Source organism: Mirounga angustirostris, unplaced genomic scaffold (assembly GCF_029215605.1).
Source record: "Mirounga angustirostris isolate CCGP_5_RB_7025 unplaced genomic scaffold, mMirAng1.0.hap1 SCAF_8, whole genome shotgun sequence".
Lineage (NCBI taxonomy): Eukaryota > Metazoa > Chordata > Mammalia > Carnivora > Phocidae > Mirounga > Mirounga angustirostris.
In genome coordinates this window covers 24210848-24229639 of record NW_026991716.1, presented here as the reverse complement: position 1 = coordinate 24229639, position 18792 = coordinate 24210848, and the positions used below count along the sequence as shown (strand labels likewise).

At 54.0% G+C, this 18792-nt stretch overlaps 1 protein-coding gene across 6 annotated transcripts in view; it reads right to left on the bottom strand.

Annotated features, from left to right (window-relative positions):
• Window positions 1-18792, bottom strand: part of SLC22A23 (solute carrier family 22 member 23) — a 178473-nt gene that overhangs the window by 2047 nt on the left and 157634 nt on the right. The window contains exons 6-10 of one of the 6 annotated variants that reach the window (XM_064597252.1): window positions 13095-13197; window positions 10925-11157; window positions 9175-9207; window positions 7847-7970; window positions 6901-6967 (exon numbers count right to left, since the gene is read on the bottom strand). In XM_064597252.1, coding sequence (XP_064453322.1) covers window positions 6901-6967; window positions 7847-7970; window positions 9175-9207; window positions 10925-11157; window positions 13095-13197 — 560 coding nt within the window. The other 5 variants (XM_054505750.2, XM_045866443.2, XM_064597253.1 and 2 more) reach the window with 5 other exon arrangements.

The window sequence follows — 18792 nt, the reverse complement described above, 5'->3', positions numbered from 1 at the left end:
AAGGAAGGGGGAGTAGAGTTGTCTGCTTCGCATCAGAGTGTGGATCCAGACCGGTGGGCAGAGGGTATGGGGATGTGGATCTCAGCTGGTTTAAAGAAGAACTTTCATTGGAGTTGCTGAAGAGCTATGCATCACCCTTTAGTGAAGTGATCTTAGTTCTCGGATGCACGTAGGCAGAAGGCTCCTGCAGCAGGCTCTCGAGGAGCCTCTGGTTCTCTTGGTTGGCACTATAGGTGGCTCTAACTCATCAAACCACTGACCGACGAGGGCACGAGACGCAAGGTCAACGTACAAAAGTCAACTGTGTGGCTACACGCTAGCAACAAAGAAGCTGAAAATGAAATTTAAAAAATTCTATTTGTAGTAACATCAAAAGAACAAAATGCTTAGAAATTAAAAAAAAGTGCAAGACTTGGGGGGCACCTGGGTGGCTCAGTCGGCTAAGTGTCTGACTCTTGATTTTGGCTCAGGTCGTGATCTCAGGCTCGTGGGATCAAGCCCCGCATCGGGCTCCCTGCTCCGCGGGGAGTCTGCCTCTCCCTCTGCTGCTCCCCCTGCTTGTGCTCTGTCTCTCTCTCTAATAAAAAAATAAAATCTTAAAAAAAAAAACCAAAACAAAGGCAGAGAGTGACAAGTGTTTGTGAGGCTGCGCAGAGAACGGGACCCACAACCTCTGCCGCTGGGAAGGAAAAGTGGGGCAACGGCCGTGGAAATCCTATCAGTTTCTGAAACAGTTAAATGTAAACTTTTTATGTGACCCAGCAACTCCATTCTCATGAGACACAGGAAACCTATACCCCACAAAAACTAGAAGCGAATGTTCGCTGCAGCATTATTCAAAACAGCCCCAAATCAGAAAAAATCCCGACGTCCATCACCTGGTGATGGATAAACAAACCGTGGCACATCCGTTACAACGGAACAGTACTCCACAGTAAGGAGTTCCGTGCTGACACCTGCCATAGCGAGGACGAATTTCAAAAATATTATACTAAGTGACTGTAGACTCCATTTATATGAAATTTTGAAAAAGCGGCGGGGGGTGGAGCAGAGACAAGCAGATTAGTGATTGCCTGGGGCTTTGAGTGGGGACAGGGACAGACTGCAAAGGGCCAGCAGGGAACTTTCTGAGGTGATGGAAATGTTCGACATCTCGATTTATGGGGACGATTTCACTAAAGATCATTGAATTGTGTATTTAAAATGGATGCATTATATGGTATGTAAATTACACCGCAGGAAAGCTTTAAAAGACAAAACCAAACCCCAAACTGTTCCAGCTGTGGGAACTGGGGCCTCCTGCTAACACAAACCCCAAAGCTTCGAGTGTGGGTGGCCAGCCAGGCCTCCCCTCTGTCCCCCCTGCTGCTCAGGCTGGGGCGGGGGGGGGTCCCGCTCTGCTTTGCCCTCCGTGTGGCTCGGCAGCGGGTTCCCTCTCCCTGGCGCCTTCCCAGGGCCTTGCTGTCAACAGTGAACCGAGAGTCCCTGCTGTCTACAGTAGGCCCTCTGGCTGGCCAGTCCTGGGTCCACACGAGTGACAGGAACGAGGGGGACTCGGCATCTTGGGGCCCCCCAGGTCAACAGCTGTCCCTAAGGGCCACCGTAAAGTGGACATATCAGAGTTTGGTGGTCAAGACAGGGAGGAGCATTCTCAAAGAATGGAACAGAAGAATGACAATCGTGTGTGCGTGGGTGAGACAATGGGGGGGGTCTCTCTTCCTCATTTGTCACGTTTCATAACAAAAGACACGGCTCTCTTCCCTTCTCTCAGCCCCAAATGAGAAAAGGCCTTGTATCTCTGCACATGGGAGGGGGCTCCTCACACCCCTCGTGCTGGGTGGGGAGGCGTGGGGCCCACTGTCCTCTGGACAAAGCCAAAGCCTGGGAGCGGCCAGACTCCTCCCTGTCCCAGCCTCCTCTGTCCAACCCGGGACCAAGCCCCATGGCTTCCAGTTTGGGCCCGTCTGGATCACACTCCCCTAACCAGCCCGTTTTGGGTTCTCCCACTCCCTGGGGCTCTTTCCTCACCGCTGACGAAGTGACTCTTCTAGAATGTGGAGTGGCTCATGCCACTCCCTTTCTCAGAGTCGGCCCAGGGCTCCCTCCTGCCTCTGGCCGTGCCTTGGCCCCACACCTGCCTGACCTGCAGCCCTGGTGCCCGAGCTCCCTGGCTCTCTCCCTCACTCCCTCTGTGAGGAGGCCCTGGCCACTGCTCAGCTCAGCTCTGCCAGGTCTCTGGCGGCAGCGGTCTCCCGCTGCTGAGGCGGCTCTTCGAGGCCGTCCCCAGGCCTGGCCCGGAGCCTCATGGGGGTCAAAGGTGGTGGCGGCGGCCGCCCGGCCCAGCAGGCCCAGACCACAGGCCAGGCCGGAGCAGATTGCTAAAATGGCCCTGATGATTCCCCCCTCCACGCATTCATACCCTTGTATCTTGAGTGTGAGCTGGACTTAGTAATTCACTTTTCACCAACAAAATATGGCAAAGGTAAGGAAATGTCCCTTCCGTGATTAGGTTACGAAAGACTGACTGCTGGCAGATTCTCGTGCTGGCTTTGATGAAGCAAGCTGTGATGCTGTCATATTCCAGGTGGCAGGGAACTGAGGCTCTCGGTCCAACAGCTAGTGAGGAACTGAATCCTGCTGTTCTGGTCCGAATGTCTGTCCCCCCACCCACCCCAGTTCATACGTTGAGCTCCTAATCCCCACTGTGACGGTGTTGGCAGGCGGGGCCTTGGGGAGGTGATTAGGTCTCATGAATGGGATTACTGCCCTTAGAAAACACATCCCAGAGAGCTCCCTCACCCCTCCACCAGGGGGAGACATGTAATCCCAAAGGGATAGCAGGAAGATGGCCATTGATGAACCAGGAAGCAGACTAACCAAACACCAAATCTGTGGACACCTTGATCGTGGACTTGCAGCCTCCAGAAATAAATTACTGTTGTTTATAAGCCACCCAGTCTGTGGTATTCTGTTTTAGCAGCACGAACACACGAAGACCAATTACTGAATGAGCTTGAAGACCGATCCTACCCTGGTTGATTACCACCTGTGGGAGATGGTGCAGCAGAGGGTCCAGCTAGGCTTTGCCAACTCCTGCCCACAGAAACCGTGAGACAACAAGCCTGTGTTGTTTTAAGCCACTGTTTTGGGATAATTTGTTACACAGCAGTAGATAACTAGTACACTCAGTGAGTGATGGAATTTCCTAGCCTTAGCTATGGAAGAAAAGACAGCCACCTCTCACCCAGGCTGTGATGTGTCACTAGTCTTATGTGTTAGAAAGACTTTCGCCAAGGGAGAGACATTAGTCCTGCTAACAAAGCCACACCATCGTGCTACTGGGCCGTCAAGGGGACACAAGTAAGGAATAGCAATATTTTGGGGGGCATCCCCCAGACACCAGCCCCCTTCCCAGTCAGATGGTCCCAGACCACCTTTTGAAGACACCTCTGCACCCTTCTGTTGGTATTTCTTCATATGCCTACCGTCCTTATTTAGTCTATGAGCTTGTCCAGGGCAAGGATTATTTTCTAGAATATCAACCTGCATGTATTATTTATGCTTAATAAATATTGGATGCTTATGGATTACGGTGGCTTCCTAGGTAGGAAGGTCAGCTCACCCAAATGAATGGGGCGGGTTAAAAATAGATGACCATCAGGAAGAGCGATGTGATGGGAACCAAGAATACGAACACCTAAAATAGCCGCTTCGTCTTTTCGGTCATTCTGGCCGCTCTGGAAGCCACAGGATGTTGCAAGGGACAGATGGATGCCAGGGATAATGGATGTGTTTCCTTGCGGCCTTTAATGCCGGTAAGACATCCTTTTTTCTAAGACCTTCTGGATTTCCGTGGGACCTCCCCGTCACTACGTGTGGACGGCACTGACAAGCAGGGAGGGAGACTGACCTTGCTCAGTGCATGTAAAGTCCACACGTGAGTTAACCTACAGGGAGGGAGGGTACACAGACCCACGGGGAAGGAGGTAGAGGTCAGCATGGGAATGAAGTCTCGCTTCATAACACCAAAATAATACATCCATAAATCATGTCAAATATATTTATGGTAGGATTAGACAGCTCACGTAAGTATCTACGTGTGTGTGTGTGTAAAATGCAGTCTACGTACGTGTGCATATATAATATGCAATATACCTTGATATATTTTTTCCATGAAAGCAATTTTCTGTTTGGTTTTCTATCAAGGATACCTTGACATTATTCAGTGAGGTTAGGAACACCTTTGAAAGAATTCAGTATACCATTCTTGGCTTTGTGTTGTCTTTGAACTCTCCGTTGAGAGAATGGGGTCATTATTACGTGCTTGGCTTTCAGGTGTTTACCTTCCTTTTCCTCCCCTAAAATGCCGACTGCATTTTCTGCTTTTCTTCAGATTGTCACTAGAGGGCAGCATATGTCCGTGTGTAAATATCAGAGCAGGCGGGCACCTCAATTTACAGATAAAAGAATTAGGGGGCAAATTTTGTCTCCCTGGGCTTTAGGAGCACACAGAAAATTTAAATATCCACTGGATATCTTTATTTCACTAGTAATAATATCTAAATTAAGGATCTAAAGACCGATACACAGGCAGACTTACTATTAGAAGTAGTAAGCTTAAATTAAGAATTCTAGAATCTTCAAATCATCCTTTTAAACATGTGAATATCAAGCATCTTGCATTTAAACAGAACAAACCAACCTCCCATTTCTCACTTCCCCTCCTGTCTTACTTATTTTGTCTTGACTACATTTCTGTAAAGTCAAGGATAAACAAATATTTGTGCCAGTTTTGCAGAAATAAATAGAACTGCCAAAAATATTTGGGTAGGAATAATTAACAATATCTGTTGTCATCTACTGAGGCTGGACCCTCTCTATATACTCTTTCTCCCCTCAGCATCACTACCCTGTAACAGGGCCATCATAACTCAGCTCATTTTAGGGCAAAGAGATGAAGGAAGTCTGGCTAAAGGACTTGCCTAAGGCCACGCGGAGGAAAGTGGCCTCTGGGATCAGACACAGCACCATCTGCCCTCATGCCGAAGGTCCGAATCGGAGGCTCGAGGCCACATCCTCTACGCTTCGCTTGTTCTTCCTCCTGCCGCTGAACTCCTAGCCTGCAATGCCTTGGCTCCTTGACCTTAGCATTCGTTACATATATATGTGTGTGCGAGTTTGTATTATATATGTAAATATATCATATATATATATTGAAGACACAAATCTTTAAAGAAGTTAGACTCCAGATGTCACATGACACAGGCCGTCTTTGTCCCTGGTGCCTGTTCTTGGGGCAGAGGACATCAGGGCCCAGGGTCTTAGTCCCGAGGTGGGAGGAGGGAGGAGTTACTCAGAAGGAATTCTCAAAGAAGGCAAGTTCCAAGAAAGAAGTTTCTAGAGAGAGGAGGGGGACAGCCTGAAGGGGAGGAAAGCGGAAGATACCAGGAAGGAGAGCAGCTGAGCTCAGACTGACCACAGCAGTAACAGCCGAGGCCCAGGGGCTCGGAGGGAGCCGGTGTGAAGCTGCTGGACAATGAAATGGGCTTGTTAGCACTGGCGCCTGCCTCCTCTCGGAACGAACCCCTTTGGGGAGGGGTGAGGAGGACGGTGAAGGCCTCAGGGGCTCCCACCTGCAGCTTCCAGATGGACACTGCATAGAAGAGATGGTCCTGCCCAAACAAGCCACCAACTGCTTCTAGATCGACCAGGCCCCGGGGGAGAGGGTGCTGCACAGGGTCCTCCCCATCTGCCTGCAGAGACACCCAGCTCCTGAAGCCTCAGGAGGCGAACTGGGGAAGAGCTTGTTGCCAACGAACAGCACCCAGACCAGGCCTGGGTGGGAGGGAAGCCCTTCTCTGCAATAGAAAGTCTGGAAGCGATCTCACGACACAACAGCAATTAGTCCGTTCATTAGACTCTAGTGAGTCTGTCATTCCTGGACAACGGATTTCCACAAGCCTCTGTGCAAAACAGTTCTTATCCTCTTATTTGCTTCTCGTTAGTGAATCCTGGCATCTTCCCCTGGGCTACTGTTCTGGTTCAGAAAGGATGTTTTTAATAAGAGCCTTGTAGAAAAAGGTTCGTTTGGTATTAAGAGAAATGAAGCGCATGTAACCACTGTATGTTAATCATACTTCAGTGAGGAAAAGAAAAAGCTCACAGACCCCAAGCCGCTCAGCCTCGTTTATCTGGGATTTAGCTGTGCGAAGTCGGGGGAGGGGAGGAGGGTCAATTTCTGTCCCTGGGACTCTGCGGGAACTGTCCCTGGGTGTGTCTGCAAGAAAGAGCTAGGCCGCTGAAGGGGAGGGGTGCGGGAGTGACACCAGGACCCCTTCCCTCCTGGCCAGAGACCCCCTTTGGACTCCATTTCCTTTCATCCCTCTGTGAGTACAAAAACAGCACCAAAGGTCAAATATTTTTTCTAGTGTGTCATCGTGGCAAGCTGAATCGAAGAACGTATTTGTTGAATTTCTATCCCCAAATCATCTTGGCAGGTCTGCATCAAAGAGGTGGAGGAGAGGGTATTTCCTTCCATTTAGCTTGTTAAGCAAAATCTAACAATGACTAATGAGGTCCACCAACCAGCACAGTTAAGGGGTGGCCGCCCCCAGAGAAAGGTCCACAATCACACGAATCTGCGGGGAGACTAGCTGGAAAGCCAGACGTCCAACCTTGACTTCTGCTCTAATGAAAGAACCCTCTTTGCTGGATTCTTTGGTCAAGGAAGGCAATTTTAACTAGGTAAAGAAAAGACACAGAGGGAGATGCTATCTGCTTGAGGCATTTTGCAACCTCGAGCATGAAAGAAGCTTCAGGCTGTTCTCTTCGCTTCAGCTTAGGAGAGGGTCGGCACAGGATGAATTACGTGGCATTTAATTGCTTTTTTTTCTTACATACACAATTCCTTGGCATTTTATTCCACGGGCATGAAGTAGCCTTCAGACTTGGCGTGCACTGTAAAAATCTGGGAGAATGAAGCAAAATGAGGTCATGTGAAATTTCTCTTGTCAGCATGACTCCTGGAAACGTGGGAAGAGAGTCCATGAACCTACCTGCCTTCGCCCAGAGTCCTTCACAGCACCCGAGGGGCTAAAATAATGAGTCTGCACGAGTCCCGCCTTGACCTGTACTGGGCTGTCTTGTTTGCCCGCGTGGGAAATCAGGGTGCATGGGTGTCATCATGCTGACTTCTGGGTTTTCTTTCACAACTGAATAATTGCCTAATTTATTCACAATTTATATTTTCAAAACATATGTGTTTTGCAATGCTAATGATCTTCCCATGCCAAGTTTGGTATGATGTCAATCACGATGAGCCCTTCTGTAAGTCACAAACAGTAATTACTGGGAAAATGACATGAGTCTGTAGTTAAGTGATGCCCTTTTAAATGAAGGCAAACCCTTTTATTACGCTGTAATCTTAATAACATCAAAGGGTGGGTAGCATCCAGGTACCACTATCTGGGACCAGCACCAAGAAAGGATCAGACCTTCCTCCGTGAACTAAGACAAAAGTAGTTAAGCCCAAGCTAACGCCCCCTTTCAGGTGGAACCGTGCAGTGCTTCCTGCACCCCAAAAAGTTCCCTGCTCCCTGCTCCTCTGGCTTCTCGCCTGGACGGAGCCCAGCGTCACGTTCCCAGCTGACTCCCAGTTGCCTCAGAGTCAGGGCAAAGCTGCCCAGCTGAAGGCCTGACGTGCCCGGCGCGCAAGCTGCGCCCTGGTCTGGAGGCCAGGGCGGGACACAGCTGATGCTGGTCCCTCCCACAGGAGCCTGGCTCCACAGCCAGGCCTCTCCTGAGTCCTGGGGAGAAGGCGTGGTGTGGGGCCCCTGCCGTGACCTACCTGATTACCGTGGGGGTGATCTCTGCACAGAAGAACACACTGAGGCTTCCCACCGCGTGGGAGGCAAACATGCCCACGATGGAAAATGTGATGGAGAATTTGTCCTTGACACTATCACTCATACCTGAAGGAGAATCAGGGGGAGACGGTGAGGGGGGCGGGCAGAAGCGAAGGGAAAGGGAGGCTGGCGAGGCGGGCGGGGGGTGCAGAGACAGCAGTAGCACAAGGGACAAGGGAGGGTCCAGGACCACACAAGGGTCTTCCCCCTTCCCCTTTCCCCAGGTCGGGGTGCAGCCTGGGGCACTCAGCTCCCTCTGGAGACCGAGGAGCACCTCGAGGTGGAACAGGCCAGACCCTCTTGGCAGAAGGCTTTGCTGGGGTTCCCGTGATTGCCTGCAGGCCTGGAATGCTGGGGCTCACATGCACTCAGCCGGGACTCGGGAGGCCACCAGCCGTGCCTGGCAGGAGGGGAGGCTGGTGGTCTCCCCGGGGCTGTAGCAATGTCCCTTCTCTCCCAGCCTTCGGAGGAACAAGGCCTCCGCCTCCAGAGAGCCCCGGCTATTCTGGCCTCGGGTTTGACCCGTCCAATACCCAGGACAGGCTACGCTAGGTTGGACGGAAGGGAACAAAAACTCCAGTAACCCAAACAGAAGAATTTATGGCCTGGGGGGACAGTGCTCAACCCACCCGGGCACTTTGCAAACGGCGCCAGGGTCTGACCACACACCCGGGCAGCGTCTAGCACAGAGCAGTGGCATGCGGCTGGGGTCACACATCTGGGGCACAGCCCAGGTCCCGGCAAGGCCATATCCTGAACGCAGGGGGTCTCACAGCTGGCAGTCTCGGCAGCACGGGCGTGGGGCAGGCCAGGCACGTGCGACCAGCAGCTCCGCCATCCCCGCGGCCAAGGGCAGCGAGCGGCTGTGACGGACAAAGGGGGACGGCAGCTTCCCCTGGCGGCACAGTCAGCCGGGTGTTCGGCGCCCCCTGGGGCTTTCTCATGTCACCCAGGGGCCGTCCGTGAGACCAGCCGCAGCAGGACCCCGGGCTGGCTGCCGAGGCCGCGGGGACAGGCGAGGCCATGGGTGCGAGCCGGGCACAGACGGGCAAATGAGGGGCTCTTTCTAGAGGCGGGAGGGAGTAGAGAATACAAATGTATGCTCATAGTGTCCAACCTACGGCCAACTTCAGCTGCAACTCTTGAAGGGTAAGGCGAGAGCGGGAGAGAGACAGGGAGGGGAAACCACAGGTCTGTGAGTCTTGACGAAAAGGCCCTTTCGGGTGCAATAAAAAGTGGTCAAGCGCACCGCACGGACATTAGGGCTCACCTGAGTCTGGATGCTGGCTGTATTTCCCAATCACTGCGCCCCCAGGAATGACGGCCCCACGCGGACGGGGAGGAAGACAGTGGGTCAAGGGGAGGGGAGAGAGAAAGCCCGTTAGGGAGGAAGCCACTACTGCGCTTTTCCACGTGACTGGCTTCTCAGTGAGCTCCCTTCCAGCCCAGGTTGGCCCCACTGCACCCCCCACCCCCGCCAGGCCCCCTGGGGAGCAGGGCCAACACCTGCAGGGAGCCAAGTGCTAGAAGGATGCAGAGACCTGTGGGTGAGAGAGTCCCCGGACACGGGATTAGCGCCCGGCTGAACAAAGCTCCTTTTGTTTGGAGGGGAGGGCGAAAACCCCTCCGGCCTCCAAATGTGGGGGAAAATGGAACTCTTCAGAACAGAGACGCCAGCAGCTCTTCTAGACCTCAAGCCGAAGGGTCAATTTCATGGTGAGCCGCTGCTGGTCCGTGCTCCAGGGAGCAGAAGGACCGCGGGGCAGACCCGCCGGGCGGCAATTCCAGGGGCTCTGGGCCTGATGCTCACGGCCTCTCGTGTGCATCTAGGTCCCGGGCCTTTCCTGCTCAGGGACAAAGAGGACACCCGTGACACTCCCAGGGCTGCCCCTCCCTGCACCCGAAGCTCGGGAGCTTGCACAGGGCTCCCAGGCAGGGTAGCGTGGGCGGCCCCCACCAGGGGGACAGACACCACTTCTCCGTTTTCCTTATTTGTCACAGCTGAAAATAAGACCCGTCTCCCAGCAAGAGGCAGAATGCACGGGAACGTGACCAGATTAGGAAAATGGCTCCCGAGTTTGAAAGGAGCTGTTCTTTAATCCAGTTTGCACGACGAGGTTGAGAAAGTTTTGAGGTTTCTCCTTTTTCTTCTGTTCTGGACACTGACTCCCACACCTTGGAGGACGAGAGGGCCTTCTGTTTTCTCAGCAGCTCTGATCTGTGCTGCACCTGGACAGCCCTAGAGGCGAATCCCCAGCCCTCAGGTGGGCTCTCCTTGCGCAGGAGGGGAGCGGTCCGCGGCATCTGTTTCCCGCCGGGTCCGAGCCTGCCCCGGGAGCACGGTGCCTGGTGAGAGAAGGCTCAGCTGCCCGGCTCTGGCGTGTCTCGTTCCGGGCGGGTCGGAGGGATGCCCGGTGCTATTTCCCTGCACGAGGAGCTCTGTCAAGCATGCGGCGGGCAGCTGCGGGAGCTGCAAGGATTCCCTAGTTTTTCTGTGGATTATTTTTAACATTCACTGAGGCATTCTTTGGCCCAACGACAAGCTGATAAACTTGGGAACAGTTGCTGAAAAGCAGTGTCCCGACACAAGGGTGTCAAAATGTCCCCCTGATTTCCCATGAAAGAGCGCTTTGTTCTTCTCGTCACGTGACGTATGACACACAGTCTGGCCCTCCGTGAAGTCATGCCCACCGGGGCTCGGCGGGCCTCACGTGCTGGGGATGATGGTGTAGCCAGGAAGGCTCCCAGTTACAGCCCCAGGGCCGGGGGGGGGAGGGTCGCACTCCGTCAATGGCAGTCACCAGGGACATTCCAGTTCAAACCGGTCCCTCCCAAGGCACTTTCCTCAAGCTGCTGATTTTGGAATAATAGCTCAGGTCACAGAAAACTTTCCTCAAGTCTCACCCAGCTCTGTCCAATACCCTTTGGTCATAGGCCAGCTCCCCCGCCCCAGGCTCTGCCCACCCACCCCCCCCCCGCCCCCCGGCCCCAGGCCCATCCCCGCCCCCAACCCCACTCACAGTTGAGGAGCCCGAGCTGCAGGAGCGAGGCCAGGGCCGTGAGGATCATGAAGAGTAGCAGCCCGCCCCTGCGCCCCAGGAACCTGACCACCACGCACATAGCCAGGCAGGATGCCAGGGCAATGCTGGCCACAGTGTAATAGTCGGCATAGAAGTTCTCCAGCAGTGGCACCTTCACCTCGTGGCCCATCATGCTCCGTGCAAAGCAGTGGTGGATCCCGTAGCCCGTCAGCCTGTGGGGAGACACACAGCCGAGGGGGGCAGTGGGCAGGCGGACAAAGGCAGGAGGGATCATGATCAGGAAACAGAGAGGCAGCTCAGCATGTCACAGAAAACATGCTGTCACCACGAGCGAGTGTATGACCGGGTGCAAGGCAAAGGGACTTCAGAGACGTGACAGGAGCGTGCCCCTCATGGGGGGGGAGGGTTGCGGTTCGCTCTCCTCCGCCATCCCTTTAGCAGAAGAGTGGGGGTGTAAAAGCAGTGAGACCCTCGGTTCGAACACCATCCAACAAATCCATCATGCAGGACAAAGCACTCCCCACGCATCAGCTCACTTCGTCCCATGTCGGCCCCCCCAGGAGCTCCTGTCAGACCCATTTCACAGAAGGGCAAAAAGGCCCAAGGAGGTTAAGCAGCTTGCACCAGTCTACCGAGCTGACAAGTAACAACTTCAAAGACTTCCTGCCTATCTGGGCCTCTGCCTCTTCCTGCCACATTCAGGGTTCTGGAAACTTGGGGATCCATCCAGAGAACTACCTACTTAACCCATTCCTGCTGCTATTGACAAGACACGCCCTGGGAAAGCCATAGGAAGTCAGGCCAAATGAAGACATCTAGTCTTGGAGACTGTTTCCATTCTTAATTTATCACTGTTTCCTTCCCTCTGCCCTGGGTCAAGCCTCTTTCCCACCCCCAGAGGATCGTATAAACCTGCTGGGAAACGTGTGTCCGGGCCGCTGGAGGCAGATGTCCAGTCTGGGAAGCGGGAATCCGAATGCACCCGGGCCCCCGACCCCCACTCCCCGGGAGGCTGCAGGTGCATGCACACCACGTGGGCAGCGCCCTGAATGCTCATTCGTGACGTCAGCGCTCGGCAGCCGGCCCGGAGCTAAAAACCTCCTTCGCTCCCAACCCCTCTTCCGTGCTTTGGGGAAATCGAAGTGCTTTTATCACACCATGAGGATGCGTCAAGGTCAACTGCAACAGACCCCTGCCCCCGCAGGAGGAAGCTGCTGTTCGCCAAATGAGCTCATTTCCACTTGGGAAATCCTCCGCAGAGGGCCTGCCCGTGCTGTCCTTTTATCATCGAGCAACTGGTGGAGACTGGGTTCACCTCTGCGGATCCCAGATGACTTTCTCTGCTTCTCAGCCTACTGAGGTCTCCGGGAAATCTACCTTTTTGTTCTGGGAGGAAGGCAGTCTTCTGACCACAACAGGTAACAAGGTCAGAAGCATTAAACAAGCAGCCTTAAAATGGAAACTTGGCATCTCCTCTATGTCACAATTTGTGTTTTTTTCCCCGAAATAAAAGTTGGAGAAGTCATTCCATTTTTAATGGTCCCGTTAGCCTAGCTAGCCAGCGTCTGAGACTGACAACAGCATGGTGGCCGTGTCCGGAGCCGGCTCTGGGCCGGGAGGCTGAGGCCTCAGGGCTCCGGCCCTGACCCACCGTGTGCCTAGGGCCTCCGTCTCCCTGAGTGTAGGACAGCGTGTGAGCAGGAACCCCAATATCGAGAACTGATTAAGTAGAGCTGCTTCGATAGAAACAGCTGTGGGGAACGGTAGGACCAGAGCCCTGACCCTGGGCCTCGCTCTTTCCGGGACAGCAGTCCTGAGGCCATTCACAGATGAGTGTAAAACTACCCCCACCCCACAGCCTCTAACATCAAATAAGGGTTAACAACCCCCCACCTTAGATGACCTCTGACCCTGAGTGAAGGCCACCTCGTGTGGTCAGGGAAGGGCAGGGTTATTGAGCTGTGAGTCAAGACGAGAAAGACCTTCTCGGTAACACTGATGCCGGGGCTTAGCTCAGGGCCTCTCGGCAAAGAGCAAAGCCCTGGGCTGGCGGTGGGAGGAGGAGGGCCCCACTGTCCTCTCCTCTAGCCCCTCTCCTTCCCAGCCTCTCCCTGACCTCTACCCTCTCCGTGTCCCTCTCGCAACTCACGAGTTCACACACAGGACCACGATGTTTTTCCACAGGTTCCGGGTTCCCACCACTTTCACGATGCAGACCTTCTTGGGCCTCCGGGAAAGCTCCTTCTCCAGCTCTGCAGGGAAAGAGAGCCTGTGACCTCTCGGCAAGACCCCGGACAGGCAGCCTCACAGATGTTCCCGACTTTGGGCATCATGACGAGGGGAAACTTTTTTTTTTTTTCCCCCGTTAAGCTAGGGGATAGGGTCTGGCTCTGAGGTTAGAAAAGGCGTCCACAGAGACACCAGCTTTGCAGTTCAAATTTCCCTGTGGGGCCTGAAGGGAGCCACGGCACCCCGTCAGAGTCCCCTGCCGCGGCAAAGCCTTTCTTGCCAGAGAGGCAGGACCCGCACAAATAAGCCATCAGGGTAGACGCGCCCCGCTTTGCCTGAGCACAAAACTAAACGATATTCTAGGTCACAGAGGCACTGATCAGGTTCAGGCCATATCAAAACAAGTGGTTCCTGTCCGTCTAGAGTCTGACCCGTCTGCCTCGCCACGCTCCTGTGCTCCTTAGCTGCGTGGGCAGCCTCTCCAAGTCCGGCCTGCACACGTGAGTGCACACATGTGCACAGAAGGGCAGACCCAAGCGTATGCACGCGCGCGTGTGTGTACGTCTTTGCCAACAGTCAGAGGTCTTTGCGACCCGAGCAAGACAAGGCAGTGTTTTGCTCAGTGATGTGACCACCCCCCAGGGCATGAGACGGAGTTTCTGGGCGGCTCGGACCAGCTCTGAAAGCCGTTCTGAACAGACTCCGACAGGCAACTCCAACGCCCCGCTCACAAAGTGGAGCCGTTTGCCGAAGGCCGGGTACCGACCCGGCAGCCTCACAAGAAAGCTCAACACAAGGAAATGCCCCAGCCTCCTGGAGCTCCCTGAGCGCCTGGGAGCGGGAATGTCCCACATTCAGCCTCCGAGGCCCCTCCCCGCTCTCCCAGCCAAGCGGGTCCTCAGGACTCATTCTCTACTCGGGAGCTTGAAAGGCAAAGGGAGACCTAGCCCGTTGCTGGGTGGCTGGTGCTCCTCAGGACCGTCAAGGCCACGAGAAATAAGGCAGAGGCCGGAGGAGGCTGGGGAGGGGTGACCACTAAGTGCGATCCTGGATGGGACCCTGGGACAGGAAGTCATCAACGGAGAGACTGGTGACAGCCAGGGGAAGGCTGGGGTCGGTTAGGCATACCGTACCAGCGGCAGCTTCTCGACTGAGACAAGGGTCCTGTGGTAATATGTTAACAGTGGGGGAGATGGACGGAGTGCAGAGTATTCAGAAATTCTGTACTAGTTCTGCAACTTTTCTGTAAACCTGGAAGTATTCCAAAGTAAGTTTACTAAAAAACCCAAACCAAACAAACCTCAGGAGAGACCCCAGAGCAGCGTCTGCAGAGGGGACCGAGCTACCGAAGTGCTCTCTGGTATCTCTTAGGGCCATTCCTACCCCTGGATGTTCCCAGTTCGACTCTCCTCTTCTACCTCCTTCCTGCCAGCCCATGGCAGAAGGGCCACAAACCTTACTAGTTACACTTTGGAGGAAAATATGTTGCTTAACCAGGAGGGTTTTTTTGGATCAGTGTCACCAGCTGGGGCAAGAAGGGAGAAGGAAGTCTTTCGATGTCTGAGGGATGCCATGCCACCTGAGTTTCCAGAACTTTCTTCCTTCCCCTATTTAGGTGCAAAACTGAGGTCTATGCACAAACCAGAACAGCTAGCACTTCAGCTTTCTATCCATGGATCCCCCCAACTCCCGACATCTTCTGAACCTTTATTTTCCCCTCTGCAAACATAGGCTAATTTGATTTACAAACATCCTTTCCCCTTGGTTAAAACACTAAAAAACTTTTAAAGATCATGGAAATAGTATGGTTAATAGATAATGTTGGATCCAATGGTCTGAGTATCTTCACTGTTACAAAACTCACCAGGGGGCACCTGGGTGGCTCAGTTCGTTGAGCGACTGCCTTCAGCTTGGGTCGTGATCCCGGGGTGCTGGGATCGAGCCCTGTGTCGGGCTCCCTGCTCAGTGGGGAGTCTGCTTCTCCCTCTGCCTCTGCAAACTGCACCTCCCCCCCGCCCCCGGCTCATGCTCTCTCTGGCTCTGTCTCTCAAATAAATAAATAAAATTAAAAAAAAAAATCAACCTCATCAGGAATCAACTATAGTAGCCACACTTGCTCATCATGGAAATTGTCCAAGAAGAAAACGGCTGTTAGAATGTTTATATAAATTAAATTTTTTTTTTCTGTAATGTGGCCCAAACCTAACGGCTAATACATGAAACAGATGTTTAAAGAAGCTGCAGCAACTGCAATTATGACCTGAGTGGTGGTGTTTTTTTTTTTTATGACAATAAACTGTAGAGCCCGAGGTCTACAGAACTGACTGTAATCTACAGAGGTTAACTTCATTATTCTAAACAGAATTAAATTAACCTGTCCGGGGCTATTGATATGTTGTCTCGGTTACACACATCACCAGCCTATTAACAACACCGTCAAGCTGCCTCAGCACAACGTCTGTGTCTCTGGGACAAAAAGCCCCAGCTCTGCGCTGGAAGGACCAGCAGATGACTTGCCATCTCTCTAGGCATCAGACGGAAAGCTGGGACGGGCTCGAGTCCTTGCGCGCGGCTGCACAGGAGTACGAGGGGAGTGCCAGTCGAGCAGACCCTGAGCACCAAGGAAGTGACTGTTAAAAGCATTTCCTCTCCCTGTCCCTCCTCCCAAGCTCTCTGACCCTCTGGATTCACAGGTTAAATTATATTCAGAGGATTAGAAAAATGTCAAAACAAAACCAAGCGGGGCTGACAGAGTTTGACCAGCCGGCTGCCCCTACTCCGCCCTGCAGCCCCCAGTCCCCTCTCCTCCGCGTTTCCACGGATCCCCGTCAGGTCACAGCCTCCCCCGCGATGCAGCGAGGGGTCCGACAGACCTGGCAGAATCCCGGTCTTCTTTCTTTTTGTTGGGCTTCCTCTGTGCCTCAGTTTCTCAGCTGGTAAGTGGGACAATGCCCCTCTCATGGAGCACTGTTACAAGGACCAAAGGGAGCAGATGAAGCCCCGCATGGCCCTGGAGTCATACAGACCCTCTGGTCTCTGTTCCTGCTGAGGGGTTGTGCTGGGGCCCAGGTGGAGGGAGGGGACTTGGGGGTTCAGGCTGTGGGGAAGCCAGGGTCCCCTATCCCAACCCCCTCTTCCCACTCAACCCCCCCCCCCCCACTGGGACATTTTCAAGCCTTTCACACCGAAAAGGAAAAAAAGAAATGTTATTTTTAGATACATTTTATGAATAACTTTTGTTATGAATATGGCTGGTAACCATTGTGTATGTTATTAAAGATACAAAATGTTGGGGGAAAAAAAAAAGGCGCCCCTCCTGGCCAGTGCTCTGGCTGACCAAGACGGTCCCGGCCTCCCCGCCCCCAGCTGCAGAAGGGACGGTGTCCTTGCAGACACCCAGGAGTCATGACCTCTACATACTGAGCGATCCAGGTGAGAGGCCAAACCCTGCTTCTCCAGCACAGCACAGAGCAAGGAGCGGACAGCGCTAGATCGCTCAAGGCTCAGAGATGCAGGACAAACACAGGGACGGTAATTTGCATTTGTTTGGATGGTGGGGTGAGATTAACTGGCTTCACTTTTATACTTGTGTGCACTGCTATCGCGTTCCTGGTGAACCTGGGAAACATCAGTTATAGCAATGGGAAAGAAGACAGAAGTGGGGGAGAGAAGAAGGGAGGAGGAGCAGGAGGAGCAAGAGGAGGAGGAGGAGGGGGAGGAGGAGGAGCAGCAGGAGGAGCAGGAGGAACAGGAGGAGGAGGAGCAAGAGGAGAAGGAGCAGGAGGAGTAGGGGGAGGACAGGAGGAGGAGGAAGAGGAGCAGGAGGAGGAGGAGCAGGAGGAGTAGGGGGAAGAGCAGGAGGAGGAAGGGGAGGAGGAGGAGCCTCAGCGGCCCCGGAGCCATTATCAAAAGCACACACTAAGAGCTCCGGGCCGTGGCCAGGAGGCCTGGAGGCCCGGAGGCCAGGCTCAGAAATGGAGAAAGCACCTGCTGTCTCCTCCGCAGAGCCCCTCCCCCGTCAGGTAGGGATTTGGACGAGACGGCGCTCTGCCATTAGAACAAGTGCTTCAGGTGCAAGCAGATGAGACCGCCTAGAGGGATCTTATCATAGTCACCTCAGATAGCTCACTCTTTGAAATCTGCCCCAAATTTTGGCAAGTGACCCGGCAGCGCTGACCTCAGTAACTGCCTCTCCAGGCACGTGGCTGCAGCTGGCCCGGAGCCCGGAGGAGGGGGAGTCGGCTGCCAGCGGGGTTAGCAGCCGGGTGCCCGGCCTCCGAGTCACCACTCGCTAGTGCTGGGACTCTGGGCAAGTGACCTAACCCTGAGGACATGGAGGTGGCCGGATACACTGACCTGCTCCTCACCTGGTTCTGACCAGGCTGACAAGACGGAGAGGGCGGGAGAAGGCAGAATGCAGGCTGGATTGTGAGAAGGGCCAGGCGAAGCCCCTGCTGGGCCTGATGGGGGGACTCATCCTCCCTTCCCGGCAACGCGGGGCCAGGCAGGCTTCTCCGGGGGTGCTGCCCACATAGGGCCTGATGCATGAGGACAGAGGACAGCCACTCCCTGCATGGGCCTTGTTCCTTCCACCTGGAGGGACATCGGCAGTGGGCGGCAGTGCTCCCCAACACTCAGCCTGTCTGGGCCCCGCTTCTCCATACGTCAAACAGGGATGATGTGATGATTGACCTCATTGAGGCTCTGGAGAGAAGCAAATGCGGGGTGTTACCCAGGAAGACCTGGGGTGGGGACAGCCCTGCGGAGGGGGACGTTCGGTGCGTTCCGAGAGCCTAATGCAGGCTGCGGAGTCTTCGAGGGGCAGGTAGAGGTGAGACAGGGTCTCAGAGCACCTTCACCTCAGAAGGTCTGGGGGATCTAGCTAGAAGGCCCGGGAGGCTGCTGAGGGATTTCTGAGCAGGTGGTGTGTGTGTGTGGGGGGGCAGCGAGATGGAGACAAGGCAGGTAGACAAGTTAAGGGACAGGGATTGGTAGGTGGGCAAGGTGAGGTGATGGGAAGAAGATCCCAAGCAGAAAAAAGCAGCCTCCGAAAGTTGGAAGTGGCCAGTTCCGATGACCTGCCTTCCCCCAGCACTGGCGTCGACGTGTTTGACAGCGGGGAGTGAGCAGAGGTCCAAGGCAGATGTGAACCGTGTGTCCCCAGCAGCGAGTGCTGTGACAACCCTCCCAAGTGGGGCTGAGGTCACATGTGTCAGCCACCTCCCCCCGCAGCCTGCTGCGGGGACAGCAGCAAAACTCATAAGCAAAGAAAGGAAAAAAAAGATTTAATACCACTTCCCCAAAATAGGAGAAAAATGAATCAGTATAATTAGGATTGAGAAAGCAAGCTTTTCCCAGACAATATTTTAACCGGAAAGAAATGGCATGTGGTGATTTCATTAGGGAAATGCCAGAAACAGATTATCCTGTAGGACTTAAGAGCATTAAGCTGCTAATGAATGGGGCCTGGAGAAGTTTGGGAAGGTGGCCTGGACATCGCGAAATGAGCAAACATGGCCCCCAAAGGGGAAAAGAATTCAGTACTCATTCTTCTCTACAGGGACACTGGTGTCTTTGTGAGCTCCCCCTACGCCCTTCTGCTTCTGCTGGACTTCCTG